A 21,128-nucleotide genomic window follows, 5' to 3' on the forward strand; every position below is an offset into this window, starting at 1 on the left:
TAGTCCAGAACTGTTATTTATTGAAACATGCAAAGTTAAAATAAAACATTTTCGTACAAAACAGGTTTATGCAACAACAATTAAATCAGCCCCGATGGTCCAAATGTAGTTATTTGTATTTTAAATGTTAATACAGAAGTAGAAGTAAATACAGGATTGGAAACAAAGGGGACGAGTGGAAATGTATTTCAACTACAAAATCATTCGACATTTTTATCATCATTCTTCCTTTGAACTCTTATGGCCTTATGTAGAGAACACAACGGTTTAGTATTCGAGAACTGTGGTGGTGAAGAACATCAGTCACTTGGCACATCATGCAAGCTGCAATGCACTGTGGGTTGTAAACATTATTTCAGTATTATTCCCTGAACAGCCCCCCCACTACCTAGAGCTCAAGTAAGCAAATCTGAGTGCGGAACATTCGTTTCAAGAACCAGGATAAATGTTTAACAAATGAAGTGATGCCCCACATCGATACTGTGTCGCATGCACATGGACCTGATCCAAAACGCATGCCTTTAAACCGGTTCAGTGCTGCTGCATTCCTCCTCAGCTGGGTCACCTGATGGCCGTGACTGAGTATCCAGTGTTAGTGGAGGGTCCCGGGCCATGGGGCGTGGCCGTGCTGGTTTTGTAAGAGTTTGTGGAGCTCTTTAAAATGCTCGACTGTCTGGTCTTTCAGATCAGGATTGGAGATCTCGAGGCGGATACTCTCTGTGGACCACGAGAGCTCGCCGGAGAACATCTCGGTCAGGATCCTCGCCACTACAGGCACGACCTGCACGGAAGGAAGGAAGGAAGGAAGGAAGGAAGGAAGGAAGGTGGAGATCTGCTTTAAACACAGGAGAGGTAGGACTACGGACATTCAGGTCATTTCAGCAATTATATCTCAGGGACTTCACCTTAACGACATTTTGAAATGATTTTGATGACTGAAAACATTTAAACCTGTTTTTTCATAAGCTAAAGAAGTTGCACCTTTAATTATAAATTGAAGCTCATTTTATAGATTAAATCTCGAGTAAACACCAATGATGAGGTATTACAGAAATCATTCAGCACTTGTTACGTGTTGATTGCTACGGTACCTAGAAGGACCTTCTCAGACTCTTGCTTGCTCTGATACAGAAACAAACTACACAACCCTCAACACCCTGGTGCTCAGGTCCGGTCTGCACCAGTGACTCGTCTCTTTATACACTCTTCTGTACACACCTGATTTCTGTGAGTCACTGCTTGTAGGAGGACCTGTGTGTCAGAGTCTGAAGATGATCTAGAGTGTCTTAAAGGATAAATTATATATATGCAGTGTCTACCACAGTAACTCGATATAAACTAAATAAAATGTGTTCACTTTTTCAGAAGAGAATGACTCGGCATTAAACCAAACGTTTCTGTTCTTTGTATAGAGACTGCAGGTGTGTTGAAATTCAGGTCAACACAATTTCATTTTAAACAAACAGACTATGCGGTCTCTCTTCTAGTGCACATGCTGTTACGTCCTGGAGGTCTGTCTCAGGAGCGACAAGCAGAAGGTCTGGTTTATTCCTGCTGGCTTTTAACTCAAGGGAACATGATGCATATATGTGCTGTAGAATCAAAAATAATGGGACAGTAGTGTATTAAACCTGCATCACACACAACAAACTAAAGCTGAAGGTGTTTTTGAGTCACATTGTTATGGTCCAGAGCTTTGATTTAATATTTAACCAGATATAAGGTGTGATGTACGTATGAGTTTCTCCCTGGATTGATTTCAGAAAACTTATAAACCATTCACTCTATGCTCTTAGGGTTTGTTTTCTGTGTAAGGTGTAATTACACATTTTACCCCAGAGGAACATCAGTACAAAGAAACCAGCAGCTGGAGCTTCTGTGCTTGTACGACTGAACTTACACACCTGGACAATTATCAGCTTCTTCTCTTTGGGCTTTCTGTCAGGCCAATCCTCTCCAAAGCAAAAGTAAATTTCAAATGGTGGGGGAGTCGGCACCTCGCCCTTCTGGTACATGATGAGACCTGTGGGAGGAGCAAAAGACATCGGCTTATTAAGGAACTGGAATGATTACGCTAATCAGCTCGTCTTTTACATCAATCTAAAATCTTGCAGATCTTGGAGTTGCCAGCCAGAGAGAATTATGGGTAACTGGTATATCTGGTCACGCTGTATTCTTCTCATAGAGCCCCATCCACTTCCACGGCTCGCCTTCATGTCTACGCTACTGTACCTTCTCCCCTCCTCTCCAGTCTGCCTGTTATCTGTTCTCCTGTAATACTAATACTGTACGCGCTCTTTTAAACCTTCACTACACTATCAGACCTGCCAGAGATGGTACATGACCAGTGGATGATTCTCAGATAAAAATGCACATACGTGTTGGTGAAGATGCAACCTGCCAATCATTTCCATTCCAGTGAGGAATGCTATCGAGGCGGGCTGCAAGAAGGTTGAATATAATTAAGCATTAACGAGATTACCTTTTTTTCTCAGCACTACTTTTAATCACAGTCCTAGTCTCAGCACGACCTGCAGTAATGAGTGTGTGGAGAGGTGCGTCTCTTTACAGGTCTTATTACAGACTGTGTTTGAATTGAGGTTTGCTTGGTGTCTGTGATCTGATCAGCCAGCTGTTGCAGTTTAGCGGTTCATCCCTGGTATAACTGAACATTTGAGAAACAAAAACCAGGACAAACTAACACAGTAACAACTGGAGCGCTCCACACCGAGGCAGCCATCTACGGCGCCACCACAGACGATCACACCTGGTGATGTTTCCTCAGTCATCTTACCATCAGTGTTACACCTGCCATAATCGCACACAGCCGGGTAACCGCTCTAACATTATGGTAAGCCATTAGGGTCAAACTTGTTCAATGCCTTTCATAGCTGCTCGATCTGATTGGGATCTGGGAAGTTTGTAAGTCAGATCAACACCATTGAGCTCTTTACCTGCTGGGCTCCGGGCGTGGCAGGCTATGGTGCACTGGGTGTTCTGCTGGCTATCTATCTATCAGCATTGACCTCTTTAACAGTTTGTGCTGCATTGTCCCGTCTGCGGCATGGGTCCAGACGGGCTGGTCTTAGGTCGTGGTGGGCATGGGGAGCCTCGGGTTCTCCTGGTCCTGATCAGTGTTATACCTGGTCTTCACCTGCTAGTGGTCTTAATGTTATGGCTGAGTGGTGTAATATTATACTGATAACTAGAACTATAAAATGATGTTAGCGGTTCATTAACAAATTCATCCTTTAGGATACACACATTTCTTAATTTCATATAAAACTGTTTTCTTCTCTTTGAATTCGCGGCGCCGTCTGCTGTGGCGAGCCGATGACAGATTGGATCCCTTCATCCAAGCGTCACATGTTAATAAATTAAAATCTCCTGTCCTTCAATCTTCCACCTGCTATATCAGAACATTATGAACACTAAACACTGACTCAGGACGACTTTTAAACTGTATAGTGCTGTACAGACTGTACGTCTGATGGACCAGAGCCCAACATCACAGCACCATCCAGAATTCTCTCTCACTAGCATTGGATCAAACACAGCATGTTTAAGATGACAGAAGTGTTTTTCCTTTAAATAATAATAAATCATCATCTTGCAATAAACACAACAAATGATTTCGCCTGGTATGAAAGTGAGACGGAGCCGCCGTCATCACTGCTGTGTTTTAACAGCAAGAAAGCGCCAACTGATGCCCAATGTCTGGCTCGAAAGGATCGTTCTCTGATTAACTACAATAAATTACAAACATCTGTCATCCACACTGCAGATCTCACCATCAAACACGACCGCAGGCATCAGACTTTAACGGCTCTCACAAAAAGAGCTCCACAGGTGCAGGTACACGTGACTTCCTTTTGGTTTATTACATCATTAATGAATCACTAAGTCCTGTTCCATGTAGGAAATAAAACGTTATTATTCATTATTTATCCATTTTCTGTATTTATTTGTACCTTGCTTTCATATTGCATTCACTTTGCAGTTGAACAAGAAAATAAAAAAGTGTTTTAATTTTAAACTTTCTGCACAAAACCCCCTCGAGCTCTGTGCTCAAGGTCAATAACATTTGCAATCCACTGAAATGCTGGAATTATTCCACCATCCTGACCTGAAGAAAATGTGCTCTCCTTTAGGTGTCTGGTCCCTCTAAAGATTCCAGAAACTTTTATCCTCCAGTCTCCAGCTGTAAACAATAATCTCTAGTTTTGTGACGACGTCTGGGATTAAAATGTCTCTTACAGTAAATGTAAAATGTGACATTTCACCGTGTGTACTTCGCTCTGCACAACATTCAGGCTTCTCCGTTTTATTTATTAAAGTAAGACTGTTTTAGATTCCCTTACCCCAGATCTCATCTGATCAACACATCGCTAAAATCTTCTGCGTGAATCAGACTCTGGGCTTACCCTGCAGGAAGTTATTGAGACTGAACACGTTGATCTTGCGCTCTCTCTCCATCGGGTTCGGCCGGCCCTCCTCTGGCACGCCCGGCCCGGACCAGAACACTTTGCACTGGCACAAGCGCACGGCGTAGATGTCCTGGCCTTGGATCTCCAGGATGAGGCCACGGTCCATCACGTCCAGCAGATGTTCGGTGTAGAAGCGCTGCTTCTCATTCTGGATCTCAGCAGAGCCAGGGAACAGCACCTGGTGCAGAGTGATGGGCCCGAACAGCTCCACTTGCTCCGGTGTCGGGGCCAAATTCCCAGAATAAAGCCGACAGCCCTGTGGATTACTCACGGTCATGGAGCCCATGGTGCGACCGCGGTACAGGAACTTAATGTCGAGGTCCGTTACTACGAGAGACAAGGCAGGAAAGACGTAAACCAAGGGGTGTGTCCACGGACAAGTGACACATTTCTAGATACACACACACACACACACACACACACACACACACACACACACACACACACACACACACACACAGTGATGGCTCTCAAAACTATAATCATTGACTTCTAAATTAAAAATTCCTTTCTAAACACATTATTTGTCCCTCAGTTTGAGCTCCTGCTTTTGACTGAATCTAAAACGCTTCCTGTTTAGAACAAACTGGAGATGTCCTTCACTGGCAGGACATTGGTTGGACATTTCTCTTGGTTTTTCGAAGCATATGGCAACGATATTAGTCCACATGCTAAATCAGTTTATTATCTCTGGCTGTTCTGAATCCACGCTGCATCTACACAAAGTCGCACAGAAACCGTTGATGCACTCGCGGTATGAAAATCGCCAAGACACTAATTATAACCGACTGGAAATCTCTCTCTCTCTCTCTCTCTCTCTCTCCTCCATGTTTTCAAAGGTGGATTTTGGAAATGGTGTCCATTATACAGATGGAACAATTAAAGGTACACACGATGCAAATCCTTGGAAGGTGTTTTTTTTTTTTTTTTTTCATATTTGAGGTCCATCTCTAGTCTAAAGACGGAGCTGCTGATCATATCTAACTGTTCATGGCGTACTGATGCATGTGGTACATTTACTAGATTTCCTTAACCGCCCATTTATTCATTTATTTTAAAAAAAATAAATTATTTGATTATTTTTTACGGGTGTACGAGCAATTGTTTAATAATGTTATTTTTTAAAGTGTTTTTTTTTAGGTACTTTTTGGGGTCAGGGGTAGAGCCGGTGGTTAAGGCACTGGACGACTGTTCAGAAGGTCCCAGGTTTAAACCCCAGCACCACCAAGTTTGCCCCTGTTGGGCCCCTGAGTGAGGCCCTTAACTCTGAAGTGCTCAGGAGTGTAACGAGACGTCGCTCGGGATAAGGCCGGCCAAATACCGTAAATGTAGGTAGTGTGTTTAATCTGTAGTTATGTTTTCAGCGTGTTGGTTGTTTTTAAAATGCGAAATAAATAAATATATTATAAAAAAAGAAAACCCCATTTGGCCTAAAGCTGAGTGAAAAAGCCTAACGCTATTCTATAATGTTTACTTGAGAAGACGCTTCGTGCTCTACAGCGACCTCAGCAGGGAGTGTGTGTCCTGCATTACTGTTTCCTATAGAAACAGGTTACATTATTGCAGTCAGATACCTGCAGTTCTCACATTTACTCGCGGTGTGTATCCTCGGGGGAATTCAGACTCCAGCGTTTTTAATAAAACAAAAACTTCAGCAGCGTGCATCATACAGTACTGTACGTCTCCTACTGTCCCGAGACAGGGAGGATCACAGGACATCAACAGGAACCATCTGATTTGTAATTGTTACGGAGTTCCTGTTTTGCCCCAAACACACTGATGCATTTCCTTAAATATTTAGACATTTTATGCAGTAAGTTAATGAACATAATGAAATGAAATCTAATCCCTGTGTGGCCGACTCCTCCTGTCTCTAAGGGATTTGACTGATGCAGGTAATAAATACCATTAACATGCTGTTAGAATAAAAGAGTCACAGTTGCTAATTGTTTATATATAATCAACTGTTCAGTGTTTAAAAACTTCTTTTTCATCCATATGGTTAAAGCCTCTGGATTAGTGATCAGAAGGTTATGAGAGTAAAGAGAACGATTTCTGGACCAATAAGGCTTTGTTTCTTCCCTAACCGTCGGACCCCCCGCGGTGCTCCCAGTCTAATGCGACTAGAAAGATTCTGCTTTGATACAGAACGCTGACGTGCGCAAATAAACAGAGAAATTAGGGCTACGGGTGACAAAAAACCCTTTAATATTTCACCAGATTTATGGAGATGTTTGCCGTTCATGGAGACAGAAGAACAACGGCCTCTGATTTAAACAGTTTCAGTTAGAATCTTCCTTGTTAATCGTCCTACATAGAAACTGTTCTGCTGCCACAACACACTCGGTCCCAACATAACAAGACCATTAGCAGATTAAACCGTTAGTGAGACTCACACCGCACACACACACACACACACATCTTACAAATCACACACACACAGAGTTTATCACAACACTGAACAGGAACTGCATCAGTTGCTTCCTAACTCTGTTATATTATCTGTTCCTCCATCCGCATGCGCTGCTCAGACTGACTCTAATTATTCTAATATTGTAAATGAAGCCTCGATATTTTGGTTTTGGAAAGAGACGATTACATCAGCAAAGAGGAATAAATGTGGAGCGGCATGGTTATGGGTGTGATGGTCGAGGGTCCATCAAATTTATTGCAACAAATTGTACAGTACATGTACCTTACTACAAAATGGGGGGGGGTTTACAAATTTCAACGGAGGCCCAGCCACCTCTTCTCCCATCTCTTCACCGAGCCTTTGCTCATCAACTTTGCATGACTATTTTTGTTGTCCTCAGACACAGTGTTGCTCTCAGGGGCGGTGGGGGCTCAAAGGGCCCTGTAGGCCCCTAACCCTGTCTGCTCCAGGGGGCGCTGCATCATGACTGACCCTGCACTCCGACCCCAGTTACACTGGGAGAAGCGAGGAAAGAAGTTCACTGTGCTGTAATGTGTATGAGACAAAGAAAGGCTTAACTTCCTCCTGTTCACTGTACGGCCCCGCCCCGAGACCAATGATGTGCTGCGATCTGACCTCGCTCCTGAACAGTCAAGTGATAACACACACACACACACACACACACACACACACACACACACACAGTGATGGATCTCTTAACACTATAATCATTCACTACTAAATTAAAAATTCCTTCGGGCGATCATCTCTGATTAAGTTGCGCATGCTGCCCCCTCATGGCCGATGCCTGCGCTGTCGACGCGGGAAATATATGAAATCCTACTTACTATCGTCTGTTTACGGACTGTTTACGTCATGACTCCAGTGACGCTACAAGTTAAATTTCCCCCACTCTGTATAGTGTACTCATGTTTATTTACATGTTTATATAATTACTTATGCAGCTTTTAGATGTTCAGTTTATCCCTAAATTGAGAAGCACAGATACTTGTGACAGCTGAACCTAACGTTAAGTCTATAGAAAACCCAAACTCTAGACGCGGGTCTGTCCACAGCGTACTGTACACGCTGCATCGGGAAGTCACCTTCACATTTTATTCTCTTTTTTTATTAATTTAAACATTTTATGGTAAAAAACAAGTAAAAACCTTCCCAGAACACTGTAGTGTACAGCAAAACAACATTCAAAACATTAAAACTAAAGGGAAAAAACATCAATAAAAAAATCCAGCTGAATTTAAATATACAGTCTGGTGTAAAGGTTAGTGCCCTTCTTTAAATTTTAAGTACACAAGTAAGTTCAAAAACCAGTTTGTTTGTTTTTTTTTATCACCTGATCATAGCAGGTCTAAGTATTCGGCGAATACAACCTTAGACCAGAAACTTTGTCTAGTTTTGTGTCACTGTGGCATTATGGCATTTATTTACAAAAATGAGGCAAAAAAAAAAAAAATAATAATAATAATAATAATAATAATAATAATAATAATAAATGTGGGCAAAAACACATTCTTAATTAAAAGTGGGGGCACTAACTTTTACAGATAGTTCATACATATATAGATGCATACACACTATTATAATGATTTAACATAATAACTAATTAAATCCAATAAGAGTTTGCCAAGGTAAGAATGTAAAGAAGATGCGGTGCTTACGGGGGAGCATATGAGGGCTGCTCAGCAGGTCAGAGATGCATGGCTGCATTTGGCTCTCTGCTTCAGGCCTCACCTCTGGCATGGGACTGTCCACCATGGTGTCTGGCATGTCAGCCGAGTGGGGGACAGCAGATGGTGCTATGACCCCGGTGTTCAGACCACATCCATTTGGAAGAGCTTCCCCGAGTCTGCGATCCTCCTGTTTCACAGCAGAAGCTACATGGCTGTGGTCAGGAAAGGCAGGTGGCATGCTGGGCAGAAGGAACGCCGGGTTGGCGGGTTGGAATCCGGGGTAGCTGGGAGGCTCGATGGTACAAGGATCTGTCATAAAGTAGATCAATTAATTAATACGGACTTACCCACGATTGAGAACTCTCTTCCCCGAGATCAGATGGGAATTAGATTTATTTAGACATTTTACATGTTGCTTTATCTACGAGTTTTATATCATTTATGTTATCGGTGTTTATTTTTTTATAACAAGTATAATATAAAACATAATATAAAAATATGATCATTATTGTAGCACCTACAGGACCAATCTCGGTATTAAACGATGCCTTCACATCAAATGAACAGTTGAAGCGAGCACTGCTTTGAAGCCGGGTCAGCTGACCTGTACATTTCCTCCTGGAATCCGTCATTAGGAGATGAGAAACCGTGTCCATAACGGGATGCACACGGACAGCAGCGATACTCAAACAAGCTGTGGCACTCGACTGAGGATTGATATAAATGGGTCTGAAGTGTGCCAAGAAAGCATTCCTCACACCATTACACCAGAGCAGGTTGGCTCCATGGGGACACACTCTTTCGGTGGCAAACTCTGACCCGACCATCTGTGCGGCTCAGCGGAGAGCGAGATTCGTCAGAGCAGGCAACGCTTCTCCAGGCTCCATCTCTCCGGTTTTGGTGAGTCCGTGCCCAAGTCCTCTGCTGTCGTGGCCCACCCACCTGAAGGTTGGATGTGTTGTGCATTCGGAGATGCTTTTCCGCTCACCTCGACTGGGACAAATGGTTCCTGCAGTCTTACAGTCAGAGTCGCCCCATTGGCTGTTGTAGGAAGAAGCGCCTTCGCTCCAGGGGGAAAAAAAAAAAAGAAATATATATGGAGGATGATTTATCTTTGCAAAAGTGCATGTGAACAACCCACACAGCGTCTGGAGCAGCATCCTTTGGACTGATGGGGTGGAGGATGGACATCATGCACAGTGCCATGTGTGGTGAGAACCAAACGCAGCATATGAGCAGAAACTGTAGGAGAGCTGAGAGCTGTGATTTGGGTTTGTATTGCAGACACACAACCTGGGACGCTCACAGTCATTAAAACAATGATGAGCTGCACTTTATACCAGAATATTCTTAACATAAGGCCATCCTTCAGCAGCTGACGCCCGGCCAGGGAGGTACGATGGAACAGCACGGTGATCAACAGGTCACTGAATTATAGATCACAGATTATAGTCACTTATTCCTTCACACCCGGCTTACTGAATGTTAGTCTACTTAAAAAAAAAAAGTAACTACCTATTTAAACCTGTGTGTGTGTGTGTGTGTGTGTGTGTGTGTGTGTGTGTGTGTGTGTGTGTTTGTAGACGTTTGTGAGAATCACACAGTTAAGTAATTAATAAAAAAGAAAAAAAAACAATGATATAATTTCCCCCATGACTAAACATTTATAATTAAAACTAATAGTTATATTTAACACATAATTTAAATACGGATGACAATGTAAACATATTACAAAACATTTAACAATAACATGTAATAGAATTTTTTTCTTTTTTATTTTTCCCAGGAGGCTTAGGGCACGAGGCGGGGTACATCCTGGACAGGGTGCCAATCCATCACAGGACACACACACACACACACACACACACACACACACTACAGGCAATGTGGGAACGCCAATTAGCCTAACCTGCATGTCTCTGGACTGTGGGAGGAAACCGGAGTGCCCAGAGGAAACCCTCCCCACGGGGAGAACATGCAAACTCCATGCACACAGAGACGGGAATCGACCCTGGCCGGGAATCGAACCTGGACCCTGGAGGTGCAAGGCGACAGTGCTAACCACTACACCACCGTGCCGCCATTATTTTACTTCTTTATAAAAAAATAAAAATTTTGAAATGAAAGCGTTCAACTTTTTTTTTTTCCTCTAAGTGATACAATTACCCACAAAAAACTGTGAGCGGTGCTCGCCGTGGCCGAACTCTAATAAAAACTTTTATAATGACAGACCATGAGATCAGTTGCTAAGGTGCTCTAGAGTGGTTGCTAGGGCGGGGCTTGACAGCTCCACAATGATCCTGAGAGACTGATTGGTTCCCTGAGTAAAATGAGCCCACCCCCCCCATGTCGCCATGACAACAAGATCCACAGTTAGGTTCAGTTTCAGCGTTCCTATGGAAGTCATCAGCGTGGAGAATGTAACCGTGAGCACTTCCTGTTTCAGAACTTCACCATTATAAGTCAGTGGGGAACATTTGGCACCTCTTGTGCCCCAGGGGTACAACTTACACCCTCCTGCGGGGTATGTCCTGACACAGCTTGCCAGCCTCTTCAAACACAATTTGTATTTCTATAAAATTATTGCTCTGCGCTAGAATCCGTCAATGCTGGTCTCAGTGTTACATTACAGGACGTCTATGGGAGTTTTTGGGCGCCGACCCCTGAGAAAAAGTCATAGCACCCCATTGCCGAATAAACTGCGTGGTGGCACCTCTTAACGGGGCTTTAACAAACAGTACGGGACTAGTTACTGTACACACCGAAGTTTGTACAGTATGGAAGAAGAATAAAATTTAATAAAAAGAAAAAAAAAAGAACCAGCCTGATTAAAGTAAAAGTGAACAGATACTTACTGATGGAGAGGTGTGCAAAGTTTGGTAGCTGAAACAGAGAGAAACAGACACTGTAAGAGCAATCCTGACTGTGTGTGTGTGTGTGTGTGTGTGTGTGTGTGTGTGTAATCCTCAGTACAGTCTTCATAACGTCCATCTGCAGTGCTCACCTCTTCATCGTCTTCACACTCCTCTGAAAAAGCACAAAACACTCAATTATTTAAGTAAACGTTGACACACAAAACACTACTACTGTAACACACCACCCTCACACACCACCCCGATTTAAACATGCACTGGTGAGTGTGTTCTTCCAGCCAGTTCTCACCTCCGTTCCCCTGCAGGTCGCAAACCTCATAAATCTTGAACGGCTGCATCGGAGTCTCTTTGGTGCCGTCGTACTTCAGCATGAACTCCCGGCTCTTGTTCAGCGCGCATCGCAGGTTGGCCTTCCACTTGGCCGGGTCGGGCTCATCCACACCCTCCTGGTACTTCCCTGTCTCCAGCGCCCAGGCCTGAGAAAAGAAATTATATATATATATATATATATAATAAATTGTTTTAGTATCTCGACCTGATCCATGCTGTCCTGAGCGACAACTTCCAAAAAAATAATAAATAAATACACCAATCAGCCAGAACATTAACATTATGAACATTATGAACATTATGTACATTATAAAACACGAAGCTTCATCATAACAAGGTGTTGCGCTTCCTAATGTTCATTAATTTGGACAGACAGTCGCGCCTGCGTCTGAGGCCCGAGCCGTCACCATGTTTATAGAGTCAACTGCAACTGGAAGAAACCATAACATGTAGTATAAAGAGGCTTTAAAATGATTTAGTGGTTTTGGGGTCGTCGTCTTGACCAGTTTCTTCCTGCAGCATGAGGCATTGAGGGAACTGAAACTTGAAGCACTTTCACTTCTGCAAAGCTATTCATGAGAAGATGGAAAACCCCCTAAAATTAACCTAGAATGTGTAGGTACTGGGGCTGTAGCCGAAATCACAAATATAACTCGGACTGAGCAGACGTGTCTCAAACGGACACGAGCGCGGATACAGACCGTGAGACTGCCGAGTGTGTGCACTACCATCCTGCAGGACCAAACTGAAGCGTCGCATTGGGTTTAACACGCCTTCAAAAACACGACTGATGTGGAGCTTGTGGTAAGGGGTTGCCAGGTCTCAGCAGAATTCCCTTCCATTACTTCAGCTTAAAAAAAACACAAAAAAAAAAAAAAAATAGATGTGAAACTGGCCCATGATGTTTGGACAAATCGGTTCATGAACGGACTTTACTCATCATCTCAGCCTTTTAATGTGAAAAAGGTCGAGCATATTGTGTGTTCTGTAATAGATAGAAATACTTGGCAACCCATGCTCAGAAAATGTTCAGAAATTTTTTCTCATTTATTGTTTTGATCCTAAAGTCCGACTCGCCATCATTATTAATAAGAACATCTTCCTGTGTCTGGGTTTCTAAAAGATTCTTCTAACATCTCCAGTGAACGTCTCTGATCTTTTACACAGCCGAAAGCTACAGTAAACAAAACTCTGTTTTCCACAATAAATCAATAAATATTTTCTTTCTTCTATTTAAAAAATAATAAACATATTAAACCCTACAGTACATGACCTCCTGACTGTGTGTGTGTATTATATCTGTAATAAATTGCAGTGCTCCGAGATTAGATTTGCAGTGCTAATAAAAACAAATAAATTAAAATAAAGGAGGAGAGGGGGGGGGGGTGGGTGGGGGTGGAGCACACAGACCTGACACACCACACCAGCACACACTGAAACACGTCACATGACCCTGACCGCTTCAGGGTTAAAACCCCTTAGGTATATATAACACACACACACAGACAGACACACAGACAGACACGCACGCACACAGACACGCACACACACAGACACGTTATTTTCTTAATTTGTTTCATATCAATTTGTTGAAGACATGAAGTCAGACCAGGTTAAATATAAAAACATGAGAACTGGTAAATAAAATGAAACTTTCAAAAACTTTCAAAAACAAACAAAAAAACAAACTTGTTAAACTGAGTGAGATCTGTGACACGTGTCACCCAGACACACACAGTCATTTAGGAAATGATGTCATGGGTTCTGAAATTCACAGACGGTCACATGACTGCACCAGTATGTTCATCAGATATCACTTCGATAAAACTGAATGAGGAACTTTCCAGAACATGTATAAGTTGTGTGACCTCGTGGGTTCTCATGGGCCACATTAGGATGTAAAAACGTGAGATGAATAAATATGTTGTTATAACTGGGGATCACACACACACACACACACACACACACACACACACGCTCAGGGTGGACTTGTACAGAAATCACAATCATGTAACACTGAGCATGTGGACTCCACCTGACGTCACTCAACACTCCTGCTCACAATCGGGGCCACGCCCACGTCCAGAGACTCACAGGGTGTCCACATACTTTAGGCCATCTACTATATACACTGTCCAGTTCTCCTACAGGCATCAGAATAGCAAGTCACTTTTTGTAAGTCGCTCTGGATAAGAGCGTCTGCCAAATGCCTAAATGTAACTGTAAGTCCACTGATGTTGTTTCAGCTGGACACTTAAGACATTTGGGTTCCTGATGAAGGTGAAGATGAGCCGATAGATCAGACCTTCAGCTCTTATCTTCTGATGGATTTACATGCACTGTATACTGTATATTTATTGTTTTATTAATCACATCAGGTATTATCTTCAGTCACACCCTACAGCTAGGACACGCGGGCGGCTCGGACCCGTCAGTGAATTACACACACACACAGTGACACGAGGACTAAAACCCAAACCCATAACTAATGTCTGAGGATCAGAACCAGAGACACCCGGGTTACTGAGGAAAACTCGAATTCCCGTGAACAATTTAGAGCGGATTAACAGAAATGAACGTGTGAATTCCAGGAGACTCGCCTTGAATATGGTGTTCTCCTCCTCGGGGGTGGGCAGGTGGCGCGTGGCGTGTCTCCAGGGGATCTGAAACAGCCGACACTCCTTATTGAGCCAGCTGAGGCCGGGGTATTTCCCACTGTTCACCTGAGGGAGAGGAGCACGTCTGTGGTTAGAGAATGTTCTAGAACACACGCTGGAGCTGACGACAGCCCGCTGCGACACACACACACACACACACACACACACACACACACACACACACACACACACACACTGACAAGGAGAAGTTGTTTATCAGGACCGTGGCGTTTACTCTCAAGTTAAGAGCAGGTTAAGATGAGGATTTAATACTGAAACTGCACACACACACACACACACACACACACACACACACACACACACACACACCTTCAGAACACTTGTCACCGCAGCTGGATGAGAGTCAGACGTGCAGAGTGAAACAGAGCCGCAACTTTTAACTTTCTTTTGTTATATCAGATTGCGGAGGAGCGACATTAAGCCCAGCCGAGCTGTCTGGCAGCATCATGTAACCAACCACACACGCACACACACACGCACGCACACACACACACACACACACACACACGCACACACACACACACTAGGGGTTAAGTTTTGAAACCCAGATCAAAGTTTTGAGTCAAAACCTGATCACACCTGAACCCAGATTAAAGCAGGACTCAGTGATACTGGAGACAGAGTGCTGATATTTGAACTCGACAGGAAATCAAACCCGCCCCTCCCCTCCCCTCCCCTCCCTTCAGAAGCTCCGCCCCACTGGTCATGGGCGTGGCAGTGCCAAGGCAGCGACACTAAACTGGGCTCGATGAACCATATTCAATAATATAAACACAAAACGGGCAGGAACATATCCTGTGCTGATGCCAGAGCTGAGTGTGTGTGTGTGTGTGTGTGTGTGTGTGTGTGTGTGTGTGCTGCAGAGTGTACCACTGTGTTTCCCTTTTACAGAGCCATTCTATATCTATAATTCTTTAAAAATAAAAGAACTTTGGATTATGAATTGTGTAATTATGAACTGTTTGTCCTTCAGCTTGGACCCGGTCCTGTAGAGCAGAGACATTCTGAACATCCTGTACACACATGGGCCGAGTCTGCTGCGTCTCACGGCTCGTCATCATGATTTACTGATTAATAAAAGAAGCAAAATTCAAAATAAAAAGAACAATTTCCAGTGGTGGAAGCGGAACTGTACAATTAACCTAAACATGTACTGATTAATGTAATGATGATAATTCGTCAGGTTGATGCTGCAGTATTCTGTCTTGTCCTGTGATCTCCTCCCGGGTTAACACACAGACGCTTGCGATCACACACTCGGCTCTAGACGCCACGGGAAAACACTTTTTTTCTTCTTTTTTTTCTAACGTATACACGGCGTTACCTCCAGCCATATAAACCAGTCAGAAATAAGACCTTCACTGGAGTATAAATAATGACATCACTGCTCACCTGAGCCAGCAGCCACGGCTTCAGACGGATCCTCCTCGGCTGGGTACTCATAGCATTTACGGGGTCAGCAGGGCAGATGACCTGTCTCTGAACTCTCTCTCAAACTGGAGACGCGCTGGAGAACCAGGATCACAAACGATTACGCTCCGGGGTTTGTGGAAAGCCTGAGAGAGCTGTGGAACAAAACACAAAGTCAGAATATTAACATAACGAAGGAGAAGCAGCTTGTGTGTCCATTCCTTGAGAAGGACAGAAGACACTGGGACCAGCAGCACTGGTTTCTTAATATGAAGGTGAAGCTGAGATATGGTCTCACTTCCTGTTTTGAGCTTGTGTATGTCTGCTCTGCCTACGATGCCGAAGCTCTTGAAAGGCGTACGCCAAAACTAATGCACAGGGAGCCGAGAGCGTCCCTCATCACTCGGCCAAACTGCAGTGCAGAAGTGTAGGAATGTTTTATACGACACTGTCAAATACTTTTCCTTGCACGTCCCAGGCAGGAAGCCGGGGTCAGAGCGCAGGGTCAGCAGGATACAGCGCCCCCTGGAGGAGAAGGGGTTAGGGGGCGTTCCCAGGGCTTGAACCCTCGCCCCTCCAATTAGTAACCAAGAGCCTGCTTGAGTCATGACGGTACAGTACAGTACAACATGGCGTACTATATAATGGCATGTACAGTAATACAGTAAGATATACTATAGATACAGTATACAGCGGTACGTCAGCATACAAACTTAATCTGAAATTTTGTATTGTGAAACGAAATGCATATAATCCGTTCCACCAAAAAATAGACAATTTCCAACACTATAATCATATTTTTTGCATATAAAAACATTTAGAAAAGATATGTAAATGAAGTAAAATATGAAATAAATTGACAATAAACCTCACTTGACCTTAATTTATGATTCCTCTCGGCACCGGCTGCTTTAACAACTGAAAACAGCTCCATTTTCTTTTTGCTAACGTCCTTGATAACATTCTTGGGACCTGCGGTGCTGTGACTTCACTAAATCTAACACAAAATACCAAAAAAATATAAAAAAAAATAAATAAATCTGTAAACTCACTTCACTTGGACACAGACGTCTCCTGGACAACCGCGCGACTTAGCTGGTGTTCGGTCGCTTGTAGGCAAAAACGCTTCAGGCCTCATGGTTATGTGTTTGGCATCTGTTTATATCATACAGTAAGTGAGGCGGAGTCTACTTTATAGGCAGAAACTAATAATACTGATGGGAAATGCACTGAACAGACAACCTTCTTGGTCCATCAGACACAAAGCTCTTGTGTAAAGATAAAATTTGCCCTTTAATGGAAACGAATTACGCTAATCACTGGCCTAGCATGTCTGTTTCCTCTAGCTTAGCAAGATGATCCAATTTTAAAAGACTGGACTGTATAACTGTATTGTTCGTTTGAAACAGTGAATACGTCATATTAATAAAGCTGATCCTCATATTCTCACAACCTTTACTCTGTTATTGGACAGACGTTGTCTAGATGGCGTGTTTACAGTAAGGCTGTAGAACGAGGCATATTGAAGCGTCTCGTCGCTGCTGTGATTTCTTGCTCCAGTGAATCTCTCAATAACCCTCCATGAACCCTGTCCAGGAGATCCTCAATGAGAAACCAATCGGCACAAACTTTGCGAAAGTCCACAGAGATGAGCCGGCCCAGGTGGGGCCGTTATTGAAATAATCGACAGTTTTCACCTGATCTGGCTAACAGGAATCTGTCTTTTTAAGACAGTAGAAAAGTGTTTTTGACATAACGAGAAATAAACCCCGACTCCTCCGGAGATCACAAGTACAGTTCCCGGGTGATGGAGAACCATCTGCAGCCGGGAGTCCAGAGAGAACAGACCGGCTGCACTCGCTCAGAGGAGGGGGGGGGGGGGGGGGGTATGGTTGAGACACTCTCACACTCCCACATCTAACCAGTCATGGGCGCCTCTGAGCTCACACAAGCCGGAGGGGCTGATAGCGCCGTCCTCAGAGTGTGTTACATCGCTCCCTAACGGCAGTTTAAAAGGATGTGATCTGTGGCCTAACGCGTTCCCCCGTGCCCCCTCTGGTTAGTCGCCCTCACTGATGATGAACAACAAGGCCCAATTGGACACAAGTACATTACGGAGAACACAAGAGAGAAACAGAGGACAAAACAGTCGAGTCCAGTAAAAGTGGCTCCTGCTTCCTCACTTTCACAGCCTTTACCGTGTTTTACATTAAATTTATTTTAAAAATGTATTTAGAATAAAAGTAACACGATACCTTTTCTCGATTAATTACACAGATTAAGTCTTGAAAGCAGCGATTCTCTCTATACATCTTCTCCTGAGAAACACAGGTGACCGAGTGATGGAGTCAGTTAGCGAGCGTCTGAAAAGTGCCTTTGCTAGCACACGTTTATCGCCAGAATAAATTTTCCTGAACGGTTTTTTTCCAACCACAGTGTGGGAGTCTCACAAGGTGTTAGAACCTACAGAAGTGTTTTAATATTTAAAGTTTTAGGCATCGAAAACAAGATCTTCGGACAATAATCAACCCTTGGCATATATATGTGTGTGTGTGTGTGTGTGTGTGTGTGTGTGTGTGTGTGGGTGTGTGTGTGTGTGAGAGAGGGAGAACAGGTACAGTAGGGGAGAGAACACACTGTTGACTCTCCACCGCCATCAGTCAACATCCTTTTATCTTATGTGACTTTAAAAACTTTAACGACCTTAAAAACTTTGAATTCACGGCCTGCTGTGGGGAGTAAAGCGCTATGAACTCCATCCTCAGGAGTGTGTGTGTGTGTGTGTGTGTGTGTGTGAAGTGAATCTCCCTCAGCCATGCGTGATGATGTATTGACGATGAACTCCTCTTCCTCCTCCTCTTCCTCCTCCTCTTCCTCCTCCCCTGTGAGAATCTGTTGATGAGATGTGATCGCTCTCCAGCTCACAACACATTTACCTCTTACTTTTCTTTTTTTTTTTTATAATTCTGTGGGTGTTGAACGATTCCCACAGAGTATTACTCACACTCAAACACCTGCGGGGCTTTTTCCCAGAATTTACTTTTAATGGTGAGTCACCGGAGACAAATCAGAGTAAACACCAGCACTTCAACACCCGATCCGTCCAGGCTCACAGATCATCAGCTGCAGCGCCCTCGGAAATAAGGAAGTGAAGGGGAAAAAAAAGAAAGGGCGTGGCGAAGGAAAGTGCGAAGCCCCGCCTACAGGAGACACGGACCCTCTGCACAAACACACAGGACTGATTCACCTTCTCCAATATCGGCCACTTGAACTACAAGCAATGTCTATCTGGTGTCCAGTCTGGTGTCCACTCTGCCAGGTGGTCTTGTGTGGCAGACCGCGGGTCACCAGTTCACCCCCACCCGAGGGCAGAGACGCGACCCTCCGTCCGTGAACTTTCCTCACCCTCCATCTCTTACATACGTCTATAAGACTACGTCCTCATTGCACTTCCTCATTCCTTATATGGTAATGCACCCTAATGCTCGCTGGAACCCTTTTGTTCTCCCTGAAACGTGATAACGTGCTTCCTGTCCATCTGCCCGAGGTCTTCATACGACCAACATCTCAATGACTTTTACTCTTTCCATGCACAAGACGTACGATAAAATATCAAAGCCATGCCTTTTTGTGTCCTCAGAGATCCAGTTATATATAATATGGAAAAAATATATACACACACACACACAGACACACACACACACACGCACGCACGCACACGCACACGCACTCGCCCCTTCCTGATTATTATTTTAAAAGTTGTGTATTTGTCAAACTTAAATGATTAAACTAATTGAAGTGAAAAAGTAATTGCCCCCTAAACCTAATTACCAGTTGTGCCATTCTTGTTGGCAACAGCTGGCAAAGTGTTTGTGATCGCGAGCGATGAGTCTTTCACGTCGCTGTGGAGGAATTTTGTTCCACTCGGTTTTGTTTGAGCCACATTGGATCGTTTTCGAGCATGAGGATCTCAATCTGGTTTATGCCCGGACTTTCCTAAATTTTTTAGATTGCGTCAGTTCCTTGCATCTTTTAGCGCGCTTCACTTCGTCAGTCAGGTTCTATTTAAGTGACTTCTTGATTCACCAGGTCTGACACAGCTTTACAAACATCACAGTTCATTCATGATTTAGCAAGGGAGCAATTACTTTTTCACATAGGGCCAGGTAGGTTTTTTTAAATCATTATTTAAACACTGTATTTTTTATTTCCTTGGGTTATCTTAGTGTAATATTAAAATTAGTTAAATCTGCAAAAAAATATTAAACAAATTAAAAAAGGGGGCGAATACTTGTTCACAGCACTGTATGTACATTCTGTATACTGTGTGTGTGTGTGTGTGAATGGAGATCATCCTGGATTTCAGATAGATTTTATATATATTTGAGGAAAGTTATACTGAATATTAAACTCTATAAACACACACACACACACACACACGCACACACGCACGCACCCTGGGTTCTGGCTGGTTCTGGAGTTTCTCCACTGAAGGTCTACACAAAGTGTTGCAGGAGGATGAATAACTCTCTGAACCTGCGCTAAACACCTGATGGTTTGGTGCTTCACGTGGGAGGAGTTGCTGAGCTCGTATTTCTGGGCCTGGACTCACACACGTGTAGCGCACTGCTCATGTTTGCCAAAAATTTTTTTTTATTGTTGGTACATTCTGAATGTCATCTACACCTCAGAGGCAGGTTCCTCGGCTTCGCTAACTTACAAATACATTAAGACTGTCATCACCGTAAAGTCTGTTCATGCAGATTCTGCAGAAACTCATCAGAGTGACAGACCTGGGAACCAGAACCAGAACCAGAACAGAACAGAACAGAACAGAACAGAACACACCATCCTCTTTATAATCAAATAGAAAGAGCTGAACGTTTTGTAACGACATCAACAGAAAGAAGCTCACGCAGGTGTGAAAAAACAGAAGTGAGTGAAGAATTAATTATTATTTTATGTGCGTGTGTGTGTGTGTGTGTGTGTGTGTGTGTGTGTGTGTGTGTGCGCGTGCCTGCTGAGTAAATCGGATGTATCTTCACATGAGGAGTTACACAACTGAGTTGAGGACATGGTAATCTGTACACTGTCTCTCTCTAACTGCACAAGTTTATGATATACAAGTTTTCTTTCTTTCATTCACACACATTACTGAAGACTCCATCATATCATCATATCATCATATCATCATATCATCATATCATATCATCATAGCATCATAGCATCATAGCATCATATCATCA

General features: G+C 43.5%; 1 protein-coding gene across 2 annotated transcripts in view; it reads right to left on the reverse strand.

The window, feature by feature from the left end:
- Nucleotides 1–21,128, reverse strand: part of irf5 (interferon regulatory factor 5) — a 29,519-nt gene continuing 8,391 nt past the window's right edge. For both annotated transcript variants that reach the window (XM_053508493.1, XM_053508494.1), the window contains exons 2-10: nucleotides 15,865–16,037; nucleotides 14,395–14,517; nucleotides 11,754–11,940; nucleotides 11,596–11,618; nucleotides 11,447–11,474; nucleotides 8,580–8,900; nucleotides 4,425–4,814; nucleotides 1,905–2,023; nucleotides 1–781 (exon numbers count right to left, since the gene is read on the reverse strand). In XM_053508493.1, coding sequence (XP_053364468.1) covers nucleotides 593–781; nucleotides 1,905–2,023; nucleotides 4,425–4,814; nucleotides 8,580–8,900; nucleotides 11,447–11,474; nucleotides 11,596–11,618; nucleotides 11,754–11,940; nucleotides 14,395–14,517; nucleotides 15,865–15,915 — 1,431 coding nt within the window. In that variant the 5' untranslated portion in view covers nucleotides 15,916–16,037 and the 3' untranslated portion in view covers nucleotides 1–592. The remainder of the gene's footprint in view (nucleotides 782–1,904; nucleotides 2,024–4,424; nucleotides 4,815–8,579; nucleotides 8,901–11,446; nucleotides 11,475–11,595; nucleotides 11,619–11,753; nucleotides 11,941–14,394; nucleotides 14,518–15,864; nucleotides 16,038–21,128) is intronic.

This window comes from Clarias gariepinus, chromosome 12, assembly GCF_024256425.1.
Source record: "Clarias gariepinus isolate MV-2021 ecotype Netherlands chromosome 12, CGAR_prim_01v2, whole genome shotgun sequence".
Classification (NCBI taxonomy): domain Eukaryota; kingdom Metazoa; phylum Chordata; class Actinopteri; order Siluriformes; family Clariidae; genus Clarias; species Clarias gariepinus.